This window comes from Solanum dulcamara, chromosome 6 (assembly GCF_947179165.1).
Source record: "Solanum dulcamara chromosome 6, daSolDulc1.2, whole genome shotgun sequence".
Classification (NCBI taxonomy): Eukaryota; Viridiplantae; Streptophyta; class Magnoliopsida; order Solanales; family Solanaceae; genus Solanum; species Solanum dulcamara.
The window spans coordinates 20,126,869-20,145,742 of record NC_077242.1 but is presented as its reverse complement, the minus strand read 5'-3'; the positions used below and the strand labels follow the sequence as shown (position 1 = coordinate 20,145,742).

The window sequence follows — 18,874 nt, the reverse complement described above, 5'->3', positions numbered from 1 at the left end:
ATTACGAATCAAACATAAAAAAACTACCATCTCTTACATTGGCCGAAAACCCAAAAAGATACCCAAATTCAAACACTAGTTGCTAGTAAACTTAGTCACAAACTCAGTCCCTTCAGAAACAACATGCCTAGCCAATTCACCTGGCAAAACAAGTCTTATAGTAGTCTGAATTTCCCTAGAAGTAATAGTAGGCTTTTTGTTGATTCAAACGAAATTTGGAGGTTCAAAACAAATAGAATTTCAAACAAAAATTGAATTCGAAATACCTGATTGAATTTAGCACAATTTTAATTTGTCAGTATAGATTTCTTTTTTTTTAGCCACAAACTTGATCAATCAGATTACATTATACAAGAGTTGAATCTCGTTAATAGAGGTTGAGAAAGATCATTTAAGCTCGTTAATGGAGGAAGAGAAAAAAGATAGAATTGAGTCGCCTGTTTTGCTCTCCTAAAAGGTAATGTAACTAAATGAATATTTTCAGGGAAACATTACCATAGTTGAAAGATTCTCTCCCATATTTTTCTCCAATTTGGTATTTATTAGTTGTATTCTCTTAATATTTTTTTTAAAATTTTTTTTAGGTGAAATGACAACTTAAAATATTATCATTTTCAATAAATATTAAAATGTAGGTAGAGAGTCTTATTGCTGTTTTGAAAATTTCCTCTATTATTTTCCCTTATTTATCGAACACATTAACAATTTTTTTTCCAGCTTCAACATTTTTATCCAACGTGTAAGTTGTAACTGCCTATTTAAAAAACTAGCTCCAGCATTTGGAAAGTGTTTCAGTATTTGACACTTCAAAGTTACTTAAATTGAGCTAATTCAAACGGGCTTTATAAGTTCACTTTCTAGGGCCGATATGGCAGAGACGGGGGGAGACTGCATTGGTATGAATTTTCCCTCATTTGATTTTTTTTTTTTCATTAGCCAAGATCATTATCTTTTAGCGAAATTTGGGTTTCATATTTATGACTGACAAGGTAGTAAGATTTGTGTACACATTCTCTTCTTCCAACTCCACTTGTGAGATTATCCTGAGTATGTTGTTGTATATAAATGGCTGACAACTTCCCTGCAGCTGCAAGATTTTGTTGCGCAAGAATTCCTCTTTTCTCTGCTCTTTCATGATATTCATTTTTAATTTCTTTGTTCTTACATGATTTCTACAATCTAATTAGGTTGCAAGCTATCAGAGGCGTAGCATTGCTATACTTGTAACATAAACCTGAAACTGAGAGGCCTCGTCTTTAGCTACATATATAAGAATGTCTATGCCTGCAGCTCAGATTAGTGGAACTGGAAATTATAACTGAATTAATACATCTAATTAACATGATTATTGCATTTGAAATTTTTTTTAAAAAAAGTATACGGAATTGGAATAAACGTTGAATGCAGTCAATTTATGAAATATTATATTGAAAGATCTTAGCGGACAATAGAGATTTATGAACGTTGAGATTAGACGCAATTTGATTAACTAGAGATATAATGAGTGTCCACAATTAAGAGGGCAACTCAAATCTTCATATACTAAAGGCGTGATAAAAGGAAATCCCTCTTGGTTGAAACAAAAATGAAAATCAAATACTTTCAATAAATTTACTAGTATACTACAGATGACTCGGATATACTTTGTGTACTTGCATATTGCAAGAATACATTATCAATAACCGACCAATTCAAGTAGCTTGTATCGAATGCATTTGCAAACATGTACACTCAGATTTCCTACCTACAACCCTATCAAAAAATCAAATCACCTGTTGAAGGTGATACATTGACGAATTGAATGAAAAAAGTCGCGTAAAAAAACATGGGGTACTGGATATCCAGAAGCCCCAAGTACAAACTATGGCACGAAAACTAACGAGCCTCTGGACGGAGCTCTCCACATCTTGACGTAGCATCATCAAATCAGACTTCAACTTCATCCTTCTATTTTTGATCTGGTTTTCTTTGTTGTCTTAGATCTCTTTGCGGACAGCACAGATGATGCACTCTTGCCTTCAAGTTTCTTTGTTAGCTTCACAATGCTTGACATTCCTTTTCGTGCTGCTGCCCGATGTTCAGGCCTCCGGCTCATCATCTTGCGGTCAAGGGGCCAGTAGGCATACGGCTCAAGTTTGTCTTTCCTCTTGACATCACCACCTGCCTTCTTGCTTGCATACTCTGTTCCAGTATAGGCCCATCCTGAATCAGATGTTTTCCTCCGTTTCTCAGTTTTCCTTGAGCTCTTTGAAAAGCGACTCCCTGCTTTGCTTCTTACATCCAAATCGTCAGTAGGTGGCTTGTCTCGTTTTTGCTTCTTCTCTCCCTCGTGAATAATCAAACGGCCTTCAGAGTCTATTTCTGCTTCATCTTCTGATTCAGGCTTCCTCTTGAGATTGCCAGATGCTCTAAGAGCTGACCTGGTCTTCTTCTGGTCAAGTAAGTCAAGTGGCTCATCATCTAATTGATCAAACAGATCTTCCTGCAAACTCTTGGCTGCTTTCCATGTTTTCTTGGACCTGGAAATATGGCATATACCCACTCATCTTACATGTGAAATATAGTCTAAAGCTAGAAAGCATCATTAATTTCCTTTAAAATATTACATTAATTTCCAATGTACTGTAGAACATTACATCTTAAAACATTCCCACTCACCGTAATAAAGATGCTTTGGCGTCTGATACTAATGTAGCCTTGCTCCTACGACCAGCAGTAGTTTTTGTGTCCATATATTCTGCATCACTATTCTCAGATTCTCCATCATCAAACTCAGAAAAGATTTTCGTGTGATTCCATCTGCTTTGCCTGTAACAGGATGGAAAAATTAATACCACAAGTACTAAAATAATACTTGACAAGATACCAAGGCATTGAAATAACTTCTTATCCATGCAAGACAAAGATGAGAGACCAAAGAACCATTGTCCATCTTAGCTGGGATAGATCTGAAGATTCAATACTAAAACGAACAGTCAAAAAGAGGCACATTTGTTTCATGATAAATAAATTGTTCCAGCCCAACAAAGGTACATAAAATACTTCAATATGTTTTAGTCGCTTCACCATGTGCCAAGCATCCAATATTCTTGTGCTTATTGTTCTCAACTTCAGTATGCAGGTATATATGGAGGAAAGGAAACAACCTTGATGTTGTTGCTTTTGTCATACGGGATCTGCTTTCAGCGGAATTCGAGGCGAGGTTCCTATCTCTTCGCTCCTTGATCTGCATTTTTCATCAGAAGAATAAATAACTCATCTGAACAGTTAATATCCCAAGAGCATTTTCACAGGTTTTAGTTCAGCTCACATCTAACCTTTCTTATGTTAGTAAGGAGTTTCATGTGCTCTTCAGGCATCACCTCTTTTACAGCATCCAATCCACACTTCTTGATAAGCATTTCAATAAGCAGCTTAACCTGTAAAACATAACATGCACCCAGCCACCTTTCAATCAACAGACAATCTTCATAACAGGAAAGAGATTCCACTAACCAAAATTAGAAAAGACCACTGAAGATGGACTAATTGCATACAGGAACCAAAATTAACTCAAACCACAGTAGTTTAGGATCTAGGAGAAAAAGCAAAAACCTTGGCTTTGAAATGGTTCTTGGTACTATTTTGCCAACCAAGAAGGGCCTCTACCATGCTCCTTAAATGTGTTTGCAATCCATCGGCCGTCGATTTTGTGACTAGTACCTTCAACAGCCCTAAATTAGCCTGCATTCAAGACAAGTTTCAGGTAACATTCAGAAGATGGCAGCTGACTAGTTTTCGAAGAGTGTCTTAATGCAGACCAACACACACCTTAATTATTTCTTTGTTCTCTCTCTTTAGGAGAAGAAATGTTGATGGTAGGACACTGTAAGCAGCAGAAACAAGGTCTGAAAATTCATAAGCCAGGCGAGCTAGGCCTTTAACCGCTGCACTGATCATATGAGGTGTTTCCCCGGCAAGACCCCCAGCAATCTGCAAGCGAAACATCAATGACAATGATGCTTATGTCAAACTGACAGAGCCCACTCCATTACATAAATTCATCAAATTATTACTTGCCTACCATATTAAAAAACTGATGCAGGTTCTCCTTTCTGCCACCTTTGTCTTCATCTGCACAAGCATGGCCAATCTTGACAAGAATCTCGTAAGCCCGGTTCCTTGTTTTCTTGTTAGCCTTATATGGAATCCTCAAATAACTCAGGACATAAACCAAATAATTATGATGTAAACAGTATAGCTGTCCTTCCAGTTATACAGCCAAGACTAGTTAATGGTGAGAAATTATTACGTTATTAAAAAAACTCAAACCAAAATGATCATGCATGAAAGAAGAAAGTAACTATTTTAGGAACTAACTTGACCCTTTTGCTAAGTTACCCAATATTAAAGAGAAATCAAAACCATTCAAGGCTATATTTAACAAAACAATATTCACTCTGGATTTTGCAGTAATTCAAGCACAGAAACTATGATTATAAGAAAAATAAGTAGAAGAATGATGACAATTGGAAAATGCAGAGCTCAAGGAAAAGATAAAAATCAAGACCACGAATTTTGGAGTGAAATATCAGCAGAAGGAACAAGAGTAACTGTAAATTGATGGAGGTAAAAGATGAGAGAACAAAAATGAGGTTACAAGTGTAGTTTGTGCAATCATATTCCATCAGAATCCTACAAAGACTAATCCTTAGCTCACTGTACTTCAGAATGTCATTTCACATGTAAATACTAATTAACTAATAGCACGCGCAAGCTAAGGACTCTTAAAAGTTTTGACGACATGAATATAACCTAAAGAAAGAAAAGCAAAATTCATGATGATAACATTGATTATAGCTGGCAACTTATTGCCACAGAAATTAGCAAAGGGCTAACACAGATTTTAATAGAGTACAAAGATTAAAATATTAAATAAAAACGAGCACACATTTTCCTGTAGATTCATCCCATTATACGCCATTATGCAAATGAAAATTCATTGAAATTCTCGTCATTTTATCAATAGCAGGACTCTTGATTGAGAAATAGAATGTCAAGATATTGAACTGTGCACTTTCTATAATCATGGTCCCCACAAAATGATTCATGAAAATTTTCTCATGGCACTGCTTATTGCAACACAAGTTTAGAGTTTCCAAACATTCCATTTAGCCAGTCACCAAACTGGTTGGTACCACTTCACAACTACGGGAGAAAATCATGGAGGACAAATTGGCAAATTAATAGCTATATAAATTCCTATGGAAAAGAAATACGGGTAAACTCTAGAGTGGAACTCCATCACAATTAATAAGTATACCTCTTTGAGTGCAAGCAAAATTTCAGTCATAAAAGAAGTAATACTGTCACGCCTCCTCTGTTCTGATTCATCCTGTAGAATGCAATAAACTGTTAAAGACTTCGTGAAATAAGGATTTGCAGAAATCTGAGGCATCTTAGTATTATCCACAAGAGGATAATCATCACCTTTGTAACATGGACAATTAAATAGTATAGGCAGTCAAGCCTGTGACGCTTGGCTGGAAAACGACATGCAGGTAGTGCTTCAATCATCAAATTAAGTAACTCTTCCATCTTCGTTGAAATAAATTCATCACAGTCCTGTACACAGAAGTTGCAAAACTTATTAGCCACAAAATAAATGTGCCAAAATACAAATAAGAATCATAAAAGAGGTGCTTTAACAGTATAGTTCAGATTACTTGCTTCAGAACAAGGACAAGGGCATAAATTATTTTCATGGAAAATTCAACCTTGGAACTTAATTCAATTGGGTACCATCAAATGACTCAGTAACATGAAAGGCCTGAACTTGCCTTTCCTCCGAATATTTTGAACCATGATAATGATATTTCACAAAGCTTACTCAACTCATAAGTTATCTTGAAATTATTCCTATTTTTTTGGATATCGCCGTCCAGTCCTAGATACGTTAAGACGAATTCTGAGAAGAAACTACGACAATAAGTTTACATGATACTTTGTGAAAATACTTACCTGAAGGATCATGGAGAGAACTTTATATGCCTTCTTCTGGATCAAGCCTTCCTCATCCTGTGCCTCATATTAGTTAATAAACTTTCTACATCGAGCAGCTAAAAGTGCAGAAGCAAATCCACGACTGCTACCAACCTTTAAAGCAGGCTTTAAAGCACCAAACAGCACACCAATTTCTTGAGCATTTAAACCAGGCAAGAATGAAACTGCTAGATCAAATAACTGTGCCCTAAATGGTAGAAGAGAGAGATATGGATGTCATTAACACAAAGGAAAAAAGGCTTGACGGCAGAAAGAATGAAACAAATGTGATTTAATCATCCTACCTCTCTGACAAAGAACTTTTACTGGATGAGTCATCAATCTGCATTGAATAGGACTTTTTGTCCTTCTCTGCCTCCCCAACTTCTTGGGTCACCTCCAAAAGCCTCTGCATGATTTTTGTAAAAAGCACTCTTACCACCCTTTTTTTTCCTTCGGCTTTGTCGAGACTCTTTTCTCTCACTTTGTCAGCAATAGAGGCCAATACACCAATTGTTCTCTGTATTTAATACTTATTATCAAAAAAACTGAGCAAGCAAAATATTTTCAATAATTTAAATAGAGTTGCCAATTCACCAATTATGATTTCAATACATGCATCATCAAACAACCAGAGACAGAAAATGAAAAATGTTAAGCACACAATCTTTTGGATTCCAATAACAGACCTTGTCAACAGCTCATAAGAAAATGAAATACTCTAAAGATAGCATTCCTCCAATCGACAATGTTACAAGACTATTAACGATCTCAGCTGAAACATATGCAACGTGACGGAAAATTAGAAGTGCAGATTAAAAAAAATTACACGAACGAGGACAAAGGTTGGGCAGAACCTGACAGAGACCCTTCTTCTTAAATCAAGACTATTAACGATCTCAGCTATTAACGATCTCAGCTGAAACATATGCAACGTGACGGAAAATTATAAGTGCAGATTAAAAAAAATTACACGAACGAGGACAAAGGTTGGGCAGAACCTTACAGAGACCCTTCTTCTTAAATCAATAACACCTACTACCTCCATAACAATAATGTGTTGATTTGGAGAAAAAGGATCGAACCAACCAATTCTCAGTCTAAACTTGGACACAGATTCAAATACTTTTTGCTAAAGAACAAAAAAAGATAAGGATACATAATGTTAATAATTATTTTAGTTGTAAAATAATGTTAATAATATATCAAGGAAGGTTAAATAAATTAATTTTTTAATATATTCATGTGCTGAGTCTTGGTTTACTTTAAAACACGGTATAGTAGGTTGATGCAGCTTGATCACTAGGGGTGGCAAAATCAAACCCAACATGTCCAACCCGTTTAAGTTTGGATTGGTTATTGACCCGTCTATTCATTAGCTCAACACATTTCAACCCATTAAAAATTGGGTTGATATGTAACCCGAAGTGGCTCATGAAAAATCTTGCTAAAATATTTTAATTTTTTTTATATAGCGATAATAAAGAGAAAAATAATTTTATTAGGTACTAAAATAGTTTAAAAGAACAAATAAAACAATTAAGCTTAGTAAAAATTGGGTTGGGTTAGGTCTTGATCCGTTATATAACCTATTACCTAACCCATTTTGACCCAACCCGTTTTGACCCAAACAAATTTGGGTTGGATTGAGTCTTGACCCAATTGTTGTCTTAACCCATTATGACCCACCCAAACTTGACCCAACCCGTCCAATTGCCACCCCTATTGATCACAGTTTCCTTGGCTCAACTCCATCACTTTTATAGGATATACATAGAACAGTTAAGAGATGTGGCCTTTTGGAGTCACCGCTTGATAACATCATTGGAGCAGAATAGAAAACAAAAAGGAGTGTTTTCCTTTCATATTAAGTATCATATGGAAAAGCACTAAACACATATGTCCAGAGTGGTCGAAATAGCTACAGGCATACAAACTATTATTGAAAGACGTAGTTCCAACAAGCTTCTTTTGTTTCTCACATAACACTCAGATAATATGCAGTATATGCATTTTGTTTCTTTTCTTTTTTCCCTTTCCATTGTAGAGTTTCTTAATGCAGTTGTGACTGTGATCCAAGAATTCATATATCAATTAAAATATCAACAAAAGAAATTCATCCATCACTATCAAACAGGGGCTAATAGCCTTTTAAACAAACCTGCAAAAATCCACCATTATCTTTAGAGGATTTCAAGAAGACATCATAGAGAACAGGCAGCAGTTTCTGAGCAGAAAGGCTCAATGAGTTCAAGTTATTGTCTGCAACTTGCTGGTTGTAACGTGCAATGGCTCGTTCTCTGGGAACACTTGTTTCAGTATCAGACAAATCCACTTTCCCTTTTAAAATGTTATCGTTCTGCTGAATGAGGATCTGCAAACTGGAGCATAGTATCCCACAAACATCAGGCTCTTCATGTAGAGCTTTGCGGAATACCTTCTCCAGATCCTTGAAGCTTTCAGCAGTGTCCACAGGGTAATTGCAAAATGAGGGTAACAGTGACCACAATGAGTACACAATTCCATCAATAGTTCTCGCTGAATATATCTTTCCCTCACGCTCAAGCTGGCAGAAAACATACGAATGAGCTAACTGTGTAAATAAAAGAAGGGGGAGGGGGGGGTGATTTAGCATCAAACATACCCTTGCAGACTTCTGCTTCATAGCTCCAATCATCGACAAAATTGAGTTGGTAAAGAAACTTAAATGCGCACCAACAATGTTTTGCTTTAGAATTGGGAAAAGCCAGATGTTGGACTCTGATAGATCTTGTGCATCCAGTTTAAGAGGAAGAAGAGTAAGAAAAGATTCAGGTCCCATTGCACCAACAGCTGATCCAACACATTCATGCAGCTGTTATCAACAAAGCCATACATTAAGGAATTACAAATCATATCCCAAAGTACACTAAGGAATTACAGAAAAAAACAACTCTACAAGGGAAAAGATTCCCTGCTAAGACACAACCTATATTTCCACGGATTATGGTTAGGGACCATGGTCAGTCTCTGCCAATATTTTGGAAGAGGGAGGTTATTGGAGTAACTTTTTTGTTTGAGTAACTAGCCAATCAGGTCTCAGACATATATTTTCATGGTTCTTGTTTCCAACTGAATCCAATTTTAGGTGAGAAAGAAGATTCACATAAAGCAAGATCATACAACAACAACAACCACCCAGTGAAGTCCCACAACGTGGAGTCTGGAGAGGGTAAAGTGTACGCAGACCTGACTCCTACCAAGGTAGGACAGCTGTTTCCGAAAGACCCTCGGCTCAAGAAAAGCATAAAAGAGGTTAGATAAGGCACATATGAGAAAGCAAATAATGAGAACGACAGGATAAAATAGAGTAATCAAAGTACAGAAAGTAATAGATAATAACAGAAGCAAGATCATACTTGTGCAAAATTCCACACATATTTCGTTACCAATAAGACACACAAGGTAAACCTCAAAGAATATGAGAACCATTAATGTTCCAAAAACCAGAATTACTTTGAGCGACAAAACTGATCATCAAAGAGAATGTTAGCAACACATACCCAGTGTAATGCCACAAGTGGGGTTTGGAGAGGGTATGATATACATAAACCTTACCCATACCTTTGTAGGGTAGAGAGGTTGTTTCTACTAAACCCTCGGCTCAAAAGAAGTTTTCTTAGGATTGCAAGGAAAAAAGAAAAAGATAGAGCAACAAATAGTAGTACACATTGAAGTATAAGAAACTACGCGATTACTAAATATTACTACTAATAATAAGGAGAGGAGAGGACGTTGGCCCCTGCCTCTCCCACATAAAGTGCGACAACACTCTGCTATCTATTAACCTTCTATCCTAATCGTTAGCCTTCATACCTTCTTGTCCAGGGTCATGTCCTTAGTAAGCTGAAGTTATGTCATGTTTCTGTCTAATCACCTTCCCAAATTCTTCTTCGGTCTACCTATACCTAATCTAACTCCTGCTAGAGTCAATCTCTCACATGTCCTTACTGGCGCATCTACGCACCTCCTTTTCACATGCCTAAACCATCTCAGTCTCACCTTTCTCATATTGTTCGCCACGAAGGCCACTCCCAACATTCCCTATATAACTTCGTTCCTAATCCTATCTTGTCTAGTTTGCCCGATATGAGCATCTTCATGTCCGCTACATTCATCCACATCAACACAATTGGTCTAACCACCACCCTGTAGATCTTACCTTTAAACTTTGGAGACGTATTCTTATCACACAATACCATAGATGCGAACCTCCATTTCGTCCACCCTCCTCTAATACGATGTGAGACATCATCATTAATCTCCATGTCTCCTTGGATTACGGTCTCGAGATACTTGAAGCTTTCTCTCTAGAGTATAACTTCTGCATCGATCCACACTTCCACCTTTATGTCAATGTGTTATGTCACTAAACTTGCATTCTAAGTTCTGTATTAGTCCTGCTTAATCTGAAACCCTTAAGAGTCTAAGGTGTCTCTCCAAACTTCCAACATGTCATTAACTCCATCATGAGTCTCATCAATCAATATTGTCATATGCGAATAATATACACGACGACACCTTCCCTTGAATATATCGTGTCAGTTCGTCCATCACTAAGGCAAATAGGAACGGGCTAGAGTGATCCTTAAGGCAACCCCATCATGACTGAGAAAGGTTTTGAATCACCTCCACTGTTCTAACTCCATCGTACATGTTTTTAATTCCCCTAATATCGGTGTCAATAGATTTTTAAAAACCGATTTACTAACCAAACCGATTATGAGGTTTCTCTTAATAAAACTGAAGACTTTTATATAAATATATAACCCTACCAAATAATCAGGTAGGTTTTTAGTTTTATAAAATAAATCGAAAAATGATTGAATTGTACTAAATACTTTTACGTTTAAAATATATTTCATATACTAAGTTTAAATAATGAAATGTAAATATTTTGCCATGGGTCTAGCATGATGGAAACAACTACAAGTCAACACGTAATTAACACCCGAAGTCCCAACTCTCTGAAACCTATTATGCTACTCCTATTAAAACTATATTAGTTCTAAGATCTTGAATAATTAGCTACAAGGTATTCTAACGATCTTGATTAGCAAGCTACAAGGTATTTGATATCTTTCCTCTCGTATGATGTAAATTTCTCTTATTGGATACTTAATCTTAGTAGACTCACTGGTTACCTATTTGAAATGAGTCTCGTCTTGAATAATTTCTTTCCACTCCTGTGATCTAGATTTTAGTCTTTGCTCTCAAACTTTATTTTACACTACTATAAAATATTTGATATCTTTCCTCTCGTATGATTTAAATTTATCATATGGATACTTAATCTTAGTACTCATTTGCCATTTGCCGTTACCTGTTTCCCAAAAACTAACTCAGTAGACTCATTTCTTGAATCCCATCTTTATTAATTTCTTTCCACTCGTGTGATCTAGATTTTTTGTCTTTGATCAAGTTTCAACTTTCTTTTACATTGTTGTAAAATAGCAGGATGAATTTCTATTTTGTTGTCTTTCAAGTTCCCTTGATTCATCACCTTTTGACGGTAAAATTCTAGAGTGTATTCGCTAAAGCCCTACAAAAGTATGCATGATATCTTTTTATAACTTCTACTTGTGAATCTTACATGACGTTTTTGAATAATAACAGTAATTAACTAAACCATGCCGATACCGAAGAAAAATTGATATGATGGGACGATAAGAAGTCTAATTTCGGTTCTAAAAATTAATACACCGAAAATTGATATAGTATAAATTTTATAAAATACCACCCAAATTATACCATTAACGCCCCTACCTTAATGTAAGCCACAAGTACACCTCCAAACTCTAAACATCTCAGGATCTCCCAAAGGAATTTTTTGTACGTCTTTTCCAGATCGATGAACACCATGTGTAAGTTACTCTTCCTATCCCTATATTGCTCCAACAATCTTCTAACAAGATGAATGACTTGTGTAGTTAGTCGCCTCGACATAAAAATCCGAATTGGAGATAGACACACCCCACATCCTCATCTCGATCACCCTTTTTTATAGTTGTTACAATTATGAATATCATCCTTGTTTTTGTTTAACGGCAACATCATACTCCACCTCTTTCCGACATTTAGCTGTCCTAAAACTGACATTAAGCAACCTACTCAGCCATTTCATACCTATCTTACCTGTGTTGTTCCAAAAATCCACTTGGATCTCGTCTGGCCCATTCACTCTTCCTTTCCTCATCCTACAAATAGCCCCCTTAACCTCGTTGCATTGAATCACACTATCAGAAATAGTGATGATAAGGACAGCTCAAGAAGTCGAGCTGATCTCATTTGGAAATTGAGGGTGTTGACAAAGGATAAAAGGTCAGGTACACCCATTAATACACCCATTAAATGCACCATCCAAAAATCAAGAGCCCTTATAACAAGTGTTCCACACAATCATTGATTATATTGGTACAAATTTATGATTTTTTGTAGTGTATCTCACACTTTTAAAAATATATATTTCATGACATAACAATCATCAACCGGAGGAGTTTGTTGATCCTTTCTTTGCCTGGTCTCAACTACACTTTTTAATTCTCAGGAATCACTATTCTATATTTTCCTAGTCAATTCTCTTGTTGGTGCCAGAGGGGATCGGTCCTGTTTTTTCAAGAGGGTTTTGTCATTGGTCGAGTAAGATATTATATATACAACATCCGTCCAAGATGTCTCAAATGAAGGCTAAAGTGCTCCTCCATCCTTTGTCTTTACATCTTATGCTTTCCGGAATTTTCGCCCAAACTTTACCAACATATACTAAAACTTACTTATCAAGCTCTATTATTAACTCATTTAGAGAATCAAGTTGATCCAACAGATAGAAATCCATATACTTGAAATTTTCATTCATTTCCTTTCCTTTGCCCAAAACAATCTATCAGAAAACCTGTAATGCTCTCTCATCACAAATTTGATTTCTTAAGCTGTTTAATAAAATAAATTTAAATGCATGTAAAATACTAGCTCATCTTTTTAATGAAAGAATATTACCTTGCTTTTATCAATCAGACATTTTTTAATATTTGGCTAATCTAATCATTTTTGTATGTTTATCCTGCATCTGCCATGACAATTTCGTTTTAAAAAAATTCCTTTCTGACCCTATTCTAGATACAGAATTTTCTTGTTCATTTGCAACCTTTAAAGTATTAGGATCATATAACATTGTTATCAATTTTTGAGATCTCCATTCAATGCAACGACTGAGCAGTAAAATTATTGTACTATTTTGATTGCAAAGACCAATTTGATCAATAATTTACATTAACACTCAGATATCATATATGAGATACGACAAACTGTTGACTAAAAGGTCGAATCATAAATAGCAGCAACATAAGAATAAATAGGTAAGCAAAAAAAGAAAAAAGGACAGCCCTCACGACATCATGGTTAACATGATAAAAGCCATTTCCATGATTAAAAAACCCCAAAAGCAAGGCTCACCTGTCTACGGTAAGGAAAGTCTTCATCTGGCAACTTTTCCATTTCAGCCAAACTCTGAAGTGTTCCCTTCAGAAGGTGAGAAGAATAGCAACCTAAAAAGAAGTCAATGAAAAGTACCACTTTGCTTGTCATTCCTTGGTTGATGTATAGGAAGAAAGCAACATGAAAATTAAATCTAGCTGATTACATCACCAATTCCATCCAATGATAGTCATCTATCACTTACTATTGCCATGATCAGTAGTAGAATACTAAGAAGGAAAGAAGAAACAATAAAGTACTCAGTTTTATCAAAGTGGATATCATTTTAGGAAGTCCAAATATTGATTGGAATTAGTGTCAATTCCAAAAAATTGATTTGAAATAGTGTCAATTCCAAAAAATTGATTTGAATCAGTGTCAAAAACTATACACAAAATAATTTAGACCATTCAACAACTTGAAACTAAATATTGAGTTTTAGAACTAAAGATGGCTATATATTTTTTTAAAGATAATCACCTAGCTTATCAAGCATGGCAACCACCACTTGAAATGACATGTCCCAGACTGCTGCATAGTGATAAGTAAGCAAGCTCTCAATTGTGGCACAGATTTTCTCAATGATAGTTGGTCCAGATTTTTTCATATCAGTATTCGAACTAATTATGTTATCCACACCCTGTTTGATCAAGTTTTCATCAATGCATTCATGTATTAAGCTCTTGAGTGCCTCTAGCGCAGCCCTTATAGCTTCCTCATGTTCAGAACCCAGTACATCTGAAAGGCCATAAAGTAAATAAGTAATAGTGAAACAACAATTACCTAAATCAGAATTGGACAGAAAAAAAAACTAGGCTGGTAGGTGCAGTGAAAGACTTTATCCCCCTCTTTATTTAGCATGAAACAGATTGAATTCTTATATTATCTTATTCAGAATTGTGCAATCTATGCAAGGTAAGAAAATAGGGGGAAAATACCCACCACTTAGAGAGTTGAACACCACAGGGAGCTTAACCACACATAACTGCCTGTTAATTGAATATACTTTTCTCATCCCAATGCCAAGCAAGCGAGCTGTGAATGTCAAAGTATCAGCAGATGACTCATTTGCAGAAACTGAAGTAGCAAATGAACCCAAGAGGTCCAAAAGCACTTCTGGGGATACTTCTGCTGTTGGATGGATACAAAGAGCATTCAAACCATCTGTAATGCGCCTATTAACAAGAGGCTGATGCAATTCCAATAAAGATTTGAAGTACTTCAAAGTGCTATTCAAGTACTTTGAAGACATAAAAGGAAGACAAAGTTTCAGAGCATCCAGCACATGTAAGACTTCTTGTGCTCCTTTGGGTCTTTCAGAGGCACATACAGTTGTTCCTCCTGCAAGTAGAAGCGACCTTTCAAAGAGATTTGTGATTGCTTCACTTGCAGGTGCCAATAGAGGAGCAAGCACAGATGATGACTGAAAGTTTTGTAGGAGATCACGAAGACAATTATGTGACATCTTCCTCACCTATTCAATCGACCAACCCAAAACAGAAAAAAAGTCACTGACAATGTACTTTGTCTTCCTAACTTTTGAGTTGAAGCATTATGTAAAGGCAAAAATGGCAAGAATATTATCCATAATACTATAAGCATGCGGATACCCATATTTTACATCATAGCTTCCCTATTCTCTAATCTCTGCCTTTGCAGGGGATTGGCATCCATGTAAATCTATAAAAAAAATTCCTTCATTTGTTTTAATCGTTGTATTCTCTCATTCCTTTTTATGTTATCACACCAAACACTTGTTGACAAAATAATCTAAAATCTCAATTTATCTTTGTAGTAACTATTATGGAATCCAAATAATAGGATTAGAGTTGCTGGGCATGACTGTACGCCAATAACTTTTGAAATAAACATTACATTGACTGTACGCCAAGAAGATCATTCTGCTCATAGACACGTCTTTTATGACATAATCAATATAACTTTGTTAGCATCATGACTTAAGAAATTGAAAATTGATCAAAATTGTACATGAATAGATTCTGAATAGATTCTGTAAACATGCATCCTACCTATCGCATCACTACATAGGAAATTACTAAGCTTGTGCCAGCAGTCTGTTACTTGGTTGATAAAGCTATCATGGCTCCAGTTTTTCTCTACCTAAGAAACATGCACCGAATAAGATTGACTGACGTTCATGAAAACCCGCTCCTTGAGTAGCGTCTTTTCATGTAATGAAATTTCCATATAGTTAAAGATGGTCTTGATGGATTAAGCAAAAGAAAGGCATGATACTAGAGGGGAACGCATCAAATTTCTTATAAAAATTGTTAAATAAAGAAGAAAAGTAAGTGACCTTTTGCCGATCGTCTGTTATATACCCAATAAACACACCATAAAGTTGAGCAACATCAGTCCAGTTCCCCTTGGCTCCCACAATTAGCAAATGCACAACACACTTGAAGCACGAAACAATCCCCTCGGTACCAACAGTCTTTAATCCAAGAAGTTGAATCATAACATCAGATAAATATTCATATTTCTTCTTCAAAATAGCTTGGTTTATTCTAGGAATAACGAGAGAGAAAATAGTGGAAAGAGCATCAATAAGGTGGGATGGCGGTCCTTCAGGGGCAGCGGTATATAGGGTTTGAAGTGAGGAGAAAGTAGCACCGAAGTAAGCAATTGGCGTAAGAGGAAAACTCTGGTCTCTGAGCTCCTGTGACATTGTACCAATGGCGGTGCAGATGTGAACGTGGTGCTCATTGTTTGATTCGCAAAATTGTGATAATACAGTATTGCAGAAGTCATCTGAGGAGTTTTCCAGGAATGGATCTTCCATTTCAATCCCTTCCATGTTTGTGAGGGAGCTTCAACAACGGCGAATACCACAACTATACAGAGGCGGCGAAACCTAAAGCACTAAACCCTCAAAATTATTCAAGGCAGACCTTAAAAGAACTAAACCCTTCAAATTATTTACATTTTGTTAGGGTTGTTAGTTGTCGTGTAATAATGTATCCTATTGTATTTAAAATTTCACTGAATTAATATAGGTAAATTATAAAATATTATTATTTTGTAAATATATTATTTAATTAATAAATTAATGTTTATTAATTGAAAGGTTGTTTGCTTGATTTTGATTACATCAAAATTATTGTATCATATTTATTGAATACACATAAAAACAGAATTATTATATATAAAAGGGCGGCAGCAACTTTACCAGTTACTTCAAGGCTCTCCTTCAAAATTATTATATATAAAGTATAATAAATACATCAAAATCAATATATCTTACTAAATTATGTATCATATTTATTGAATTCATATAAAAAATAAAGTTTATTATACATAAAATACAATGTATGTGTATGATTCATTGTAATATATTTTTTTGTTAAATGATTCATTCTAAAATAAATTCAAGAATTCAATGATTCATTGTAAAAATAAAGTATACAAAATATGCGTTGCTTCTTAATAATCACTATTATTCGTTGTATCTGTAGACATCGAAATTTTATAGCACTCGACAAAACAATTCTTGTTTCAGTTAGAATTTTTTGGAGGTTACTCTATTCTTAACCCTAATTCATGTCTATATAAAGGGTACTATATTCCCTTAAATAGGCATCTCGAATATTCCACAAATTAATGAAATATTCATAAAGAGATCAAATTTAAATCTCCTAGTTCGAGAAATACGTCACTAATGGTTCTTGAATCATGAAGAAATCTTATGAGAGAAGAATCAAGGGAGGAACATAATTGTATCCATATTGTTTTATCTATAAAATATTCTTGTTTCTTCAGATTTTATTTATGATTAATTTATTTTTCATTTATTTAAAATTTGTTGCAAACAGTACCTTTACTAAAAACATTCAATGTATGATGATGAGAGAATAAATTATAAAAACAACATAAACATAAGAGGTTTCTTGAAACCATATCCAAAAATGACTTCTCACTTAAAAGATGTCACAAAATCAACAATGATAGATCAAATACATAAAGCATTATGTGAATATGAAAGAGATCATTACACGTGCACTCAAAAATATTTGCAGGTATGGCAACAACGGAACTTTTGGATACAATAAAAAAAGTTAGATGAGCTTCAATTATATTTAAATTTAACAAAAAATAAAATAAAATAAAATCATATTTCACTAAATTGTCTTAGATATGTTTCTACTTTGAAAGAATTATTAATTTATAATATTAATGGAACCATATATTTATATAGTGGTCTTATGAAAATATATTATCTTATCATCTTATCAAAATTTGTGATTTTTTTCACTGGCCCAATTATGGACCAAAGGAAAATATTATCTTAGAGAGATTATTAATTTATCGAATATTAATTTAGCGAGGTTTTATTTTATTGTGTTGTATTATTTTAATGAATACAACATTTGAATAGATTATATCATTCTCCGTCGTCACATAATATTACACATCTATAATTTGAATGATAAAACTACAAAAAAACTAGGGTACGTATAGAGCTACTATGAAAAGGTAGGGTACATGAAAAAATAAAATTATAAAATAATAAGTAAAGATAAAATGAGAAAAAAATATTAAATCAACGATGCGATCACACCCAAATCGATCGTTGCACAAAATGGATCTTTTCGTCGTTACCTAGCGATGAATTTAAACGATACAATACAATAAAATTTACATAACAATCAAAATAAATATTATATTTAAACTAATAATACAATTCAAGACAATGGTAACAACCATCCAAATAAGGTGTTAATGTTATATGTATGTTAAAATATGTATAATTTGTATCATGGATACTAATAGGAATTCAACCGTATTAATTGTTAATATTAATTAAAATTTCCCTAATAGTTTGTTGACGATTTCCTACTAATCATTATAATTTATGCACATGTTCTTGAAATCAATTCTTATTATTTAAAGATTTATTTTTAATATGATGGTTTAATTGTTCTTTATATTGGAGTCCATTCATACAAAATAACTCCGAAAAGCATTCTTCAAAAAGGAAAAAAGAAATAAATGCCAACTGACACTGGCCTCCAATGCCTTATGCCTTTACTTTATTATACAAGTAAAATTTTACTTAATTTTAAATTGAATAATAGCAGAAGTTGTTATATGATTCAAATAAGAAATTTTTTTTAATAATAGCTAAAATCTAATTAATTTTAAAATTTTAATTATTAAAAAAATAGTAAATAATAATTTTGTTTAATGTAAAGTCTTTTAAGGTAAAAAGATGAATTAAAGGACTTTCATAATTTTAATATAACTAGTTCAATGTACGAGTTTTGCACGTGTATATTACGTTATTTAATAATATATATTTGTGTGTACGTTATATTATTAA

The 18,874-nt window shown here is 34.4% G+C and overlaps 1 protein-coding gene across 1 annotated transcript; it reads right to left on the bottom strand.

Moving 5' to 3' along the window:
• Positions 1-1,570: 1,570 nt before the first annotated feature.
• LOC129892617 (uncharacterized) lies at positions 1,571-16,474 on the bottom strand. The gene is made up of 18 exons (XM_055968200.1): positions 15,851-16,474; positions 14,476-15,007; positions 14,014-14,271; positions 13,513-13,604; positions 8,666-8,875; positions 8,183-8,587; positions 6,327-6,541; positions 6,136-6,229; positions 6,001-6,057; positions 5,470-5,604; positions 5,303-5,374; positions 4,064-4,177; positions 3,811-3,972; positions 3,595-3,723; positions 3,318-3,419; positions 3,147-3,226; positions 2,659-2,808; positions 1,571-2,519 (listed from the first exon to the last, which is right to left on the bottom strand). Exons 1-18 carry the CDS (start codon positions 16,349-16,351, stop codon positions 1,940-1,942), a joined length of 3,888 nt encoding a protein of 1,295 aa, XP_055824175.1. The 5' UTR covers positions 16,352-16,474; the 3' UTR covers positions 1,571-1,939.
• Positions 16,475-18,874: the final 2,400 nt, after the last annotated feature.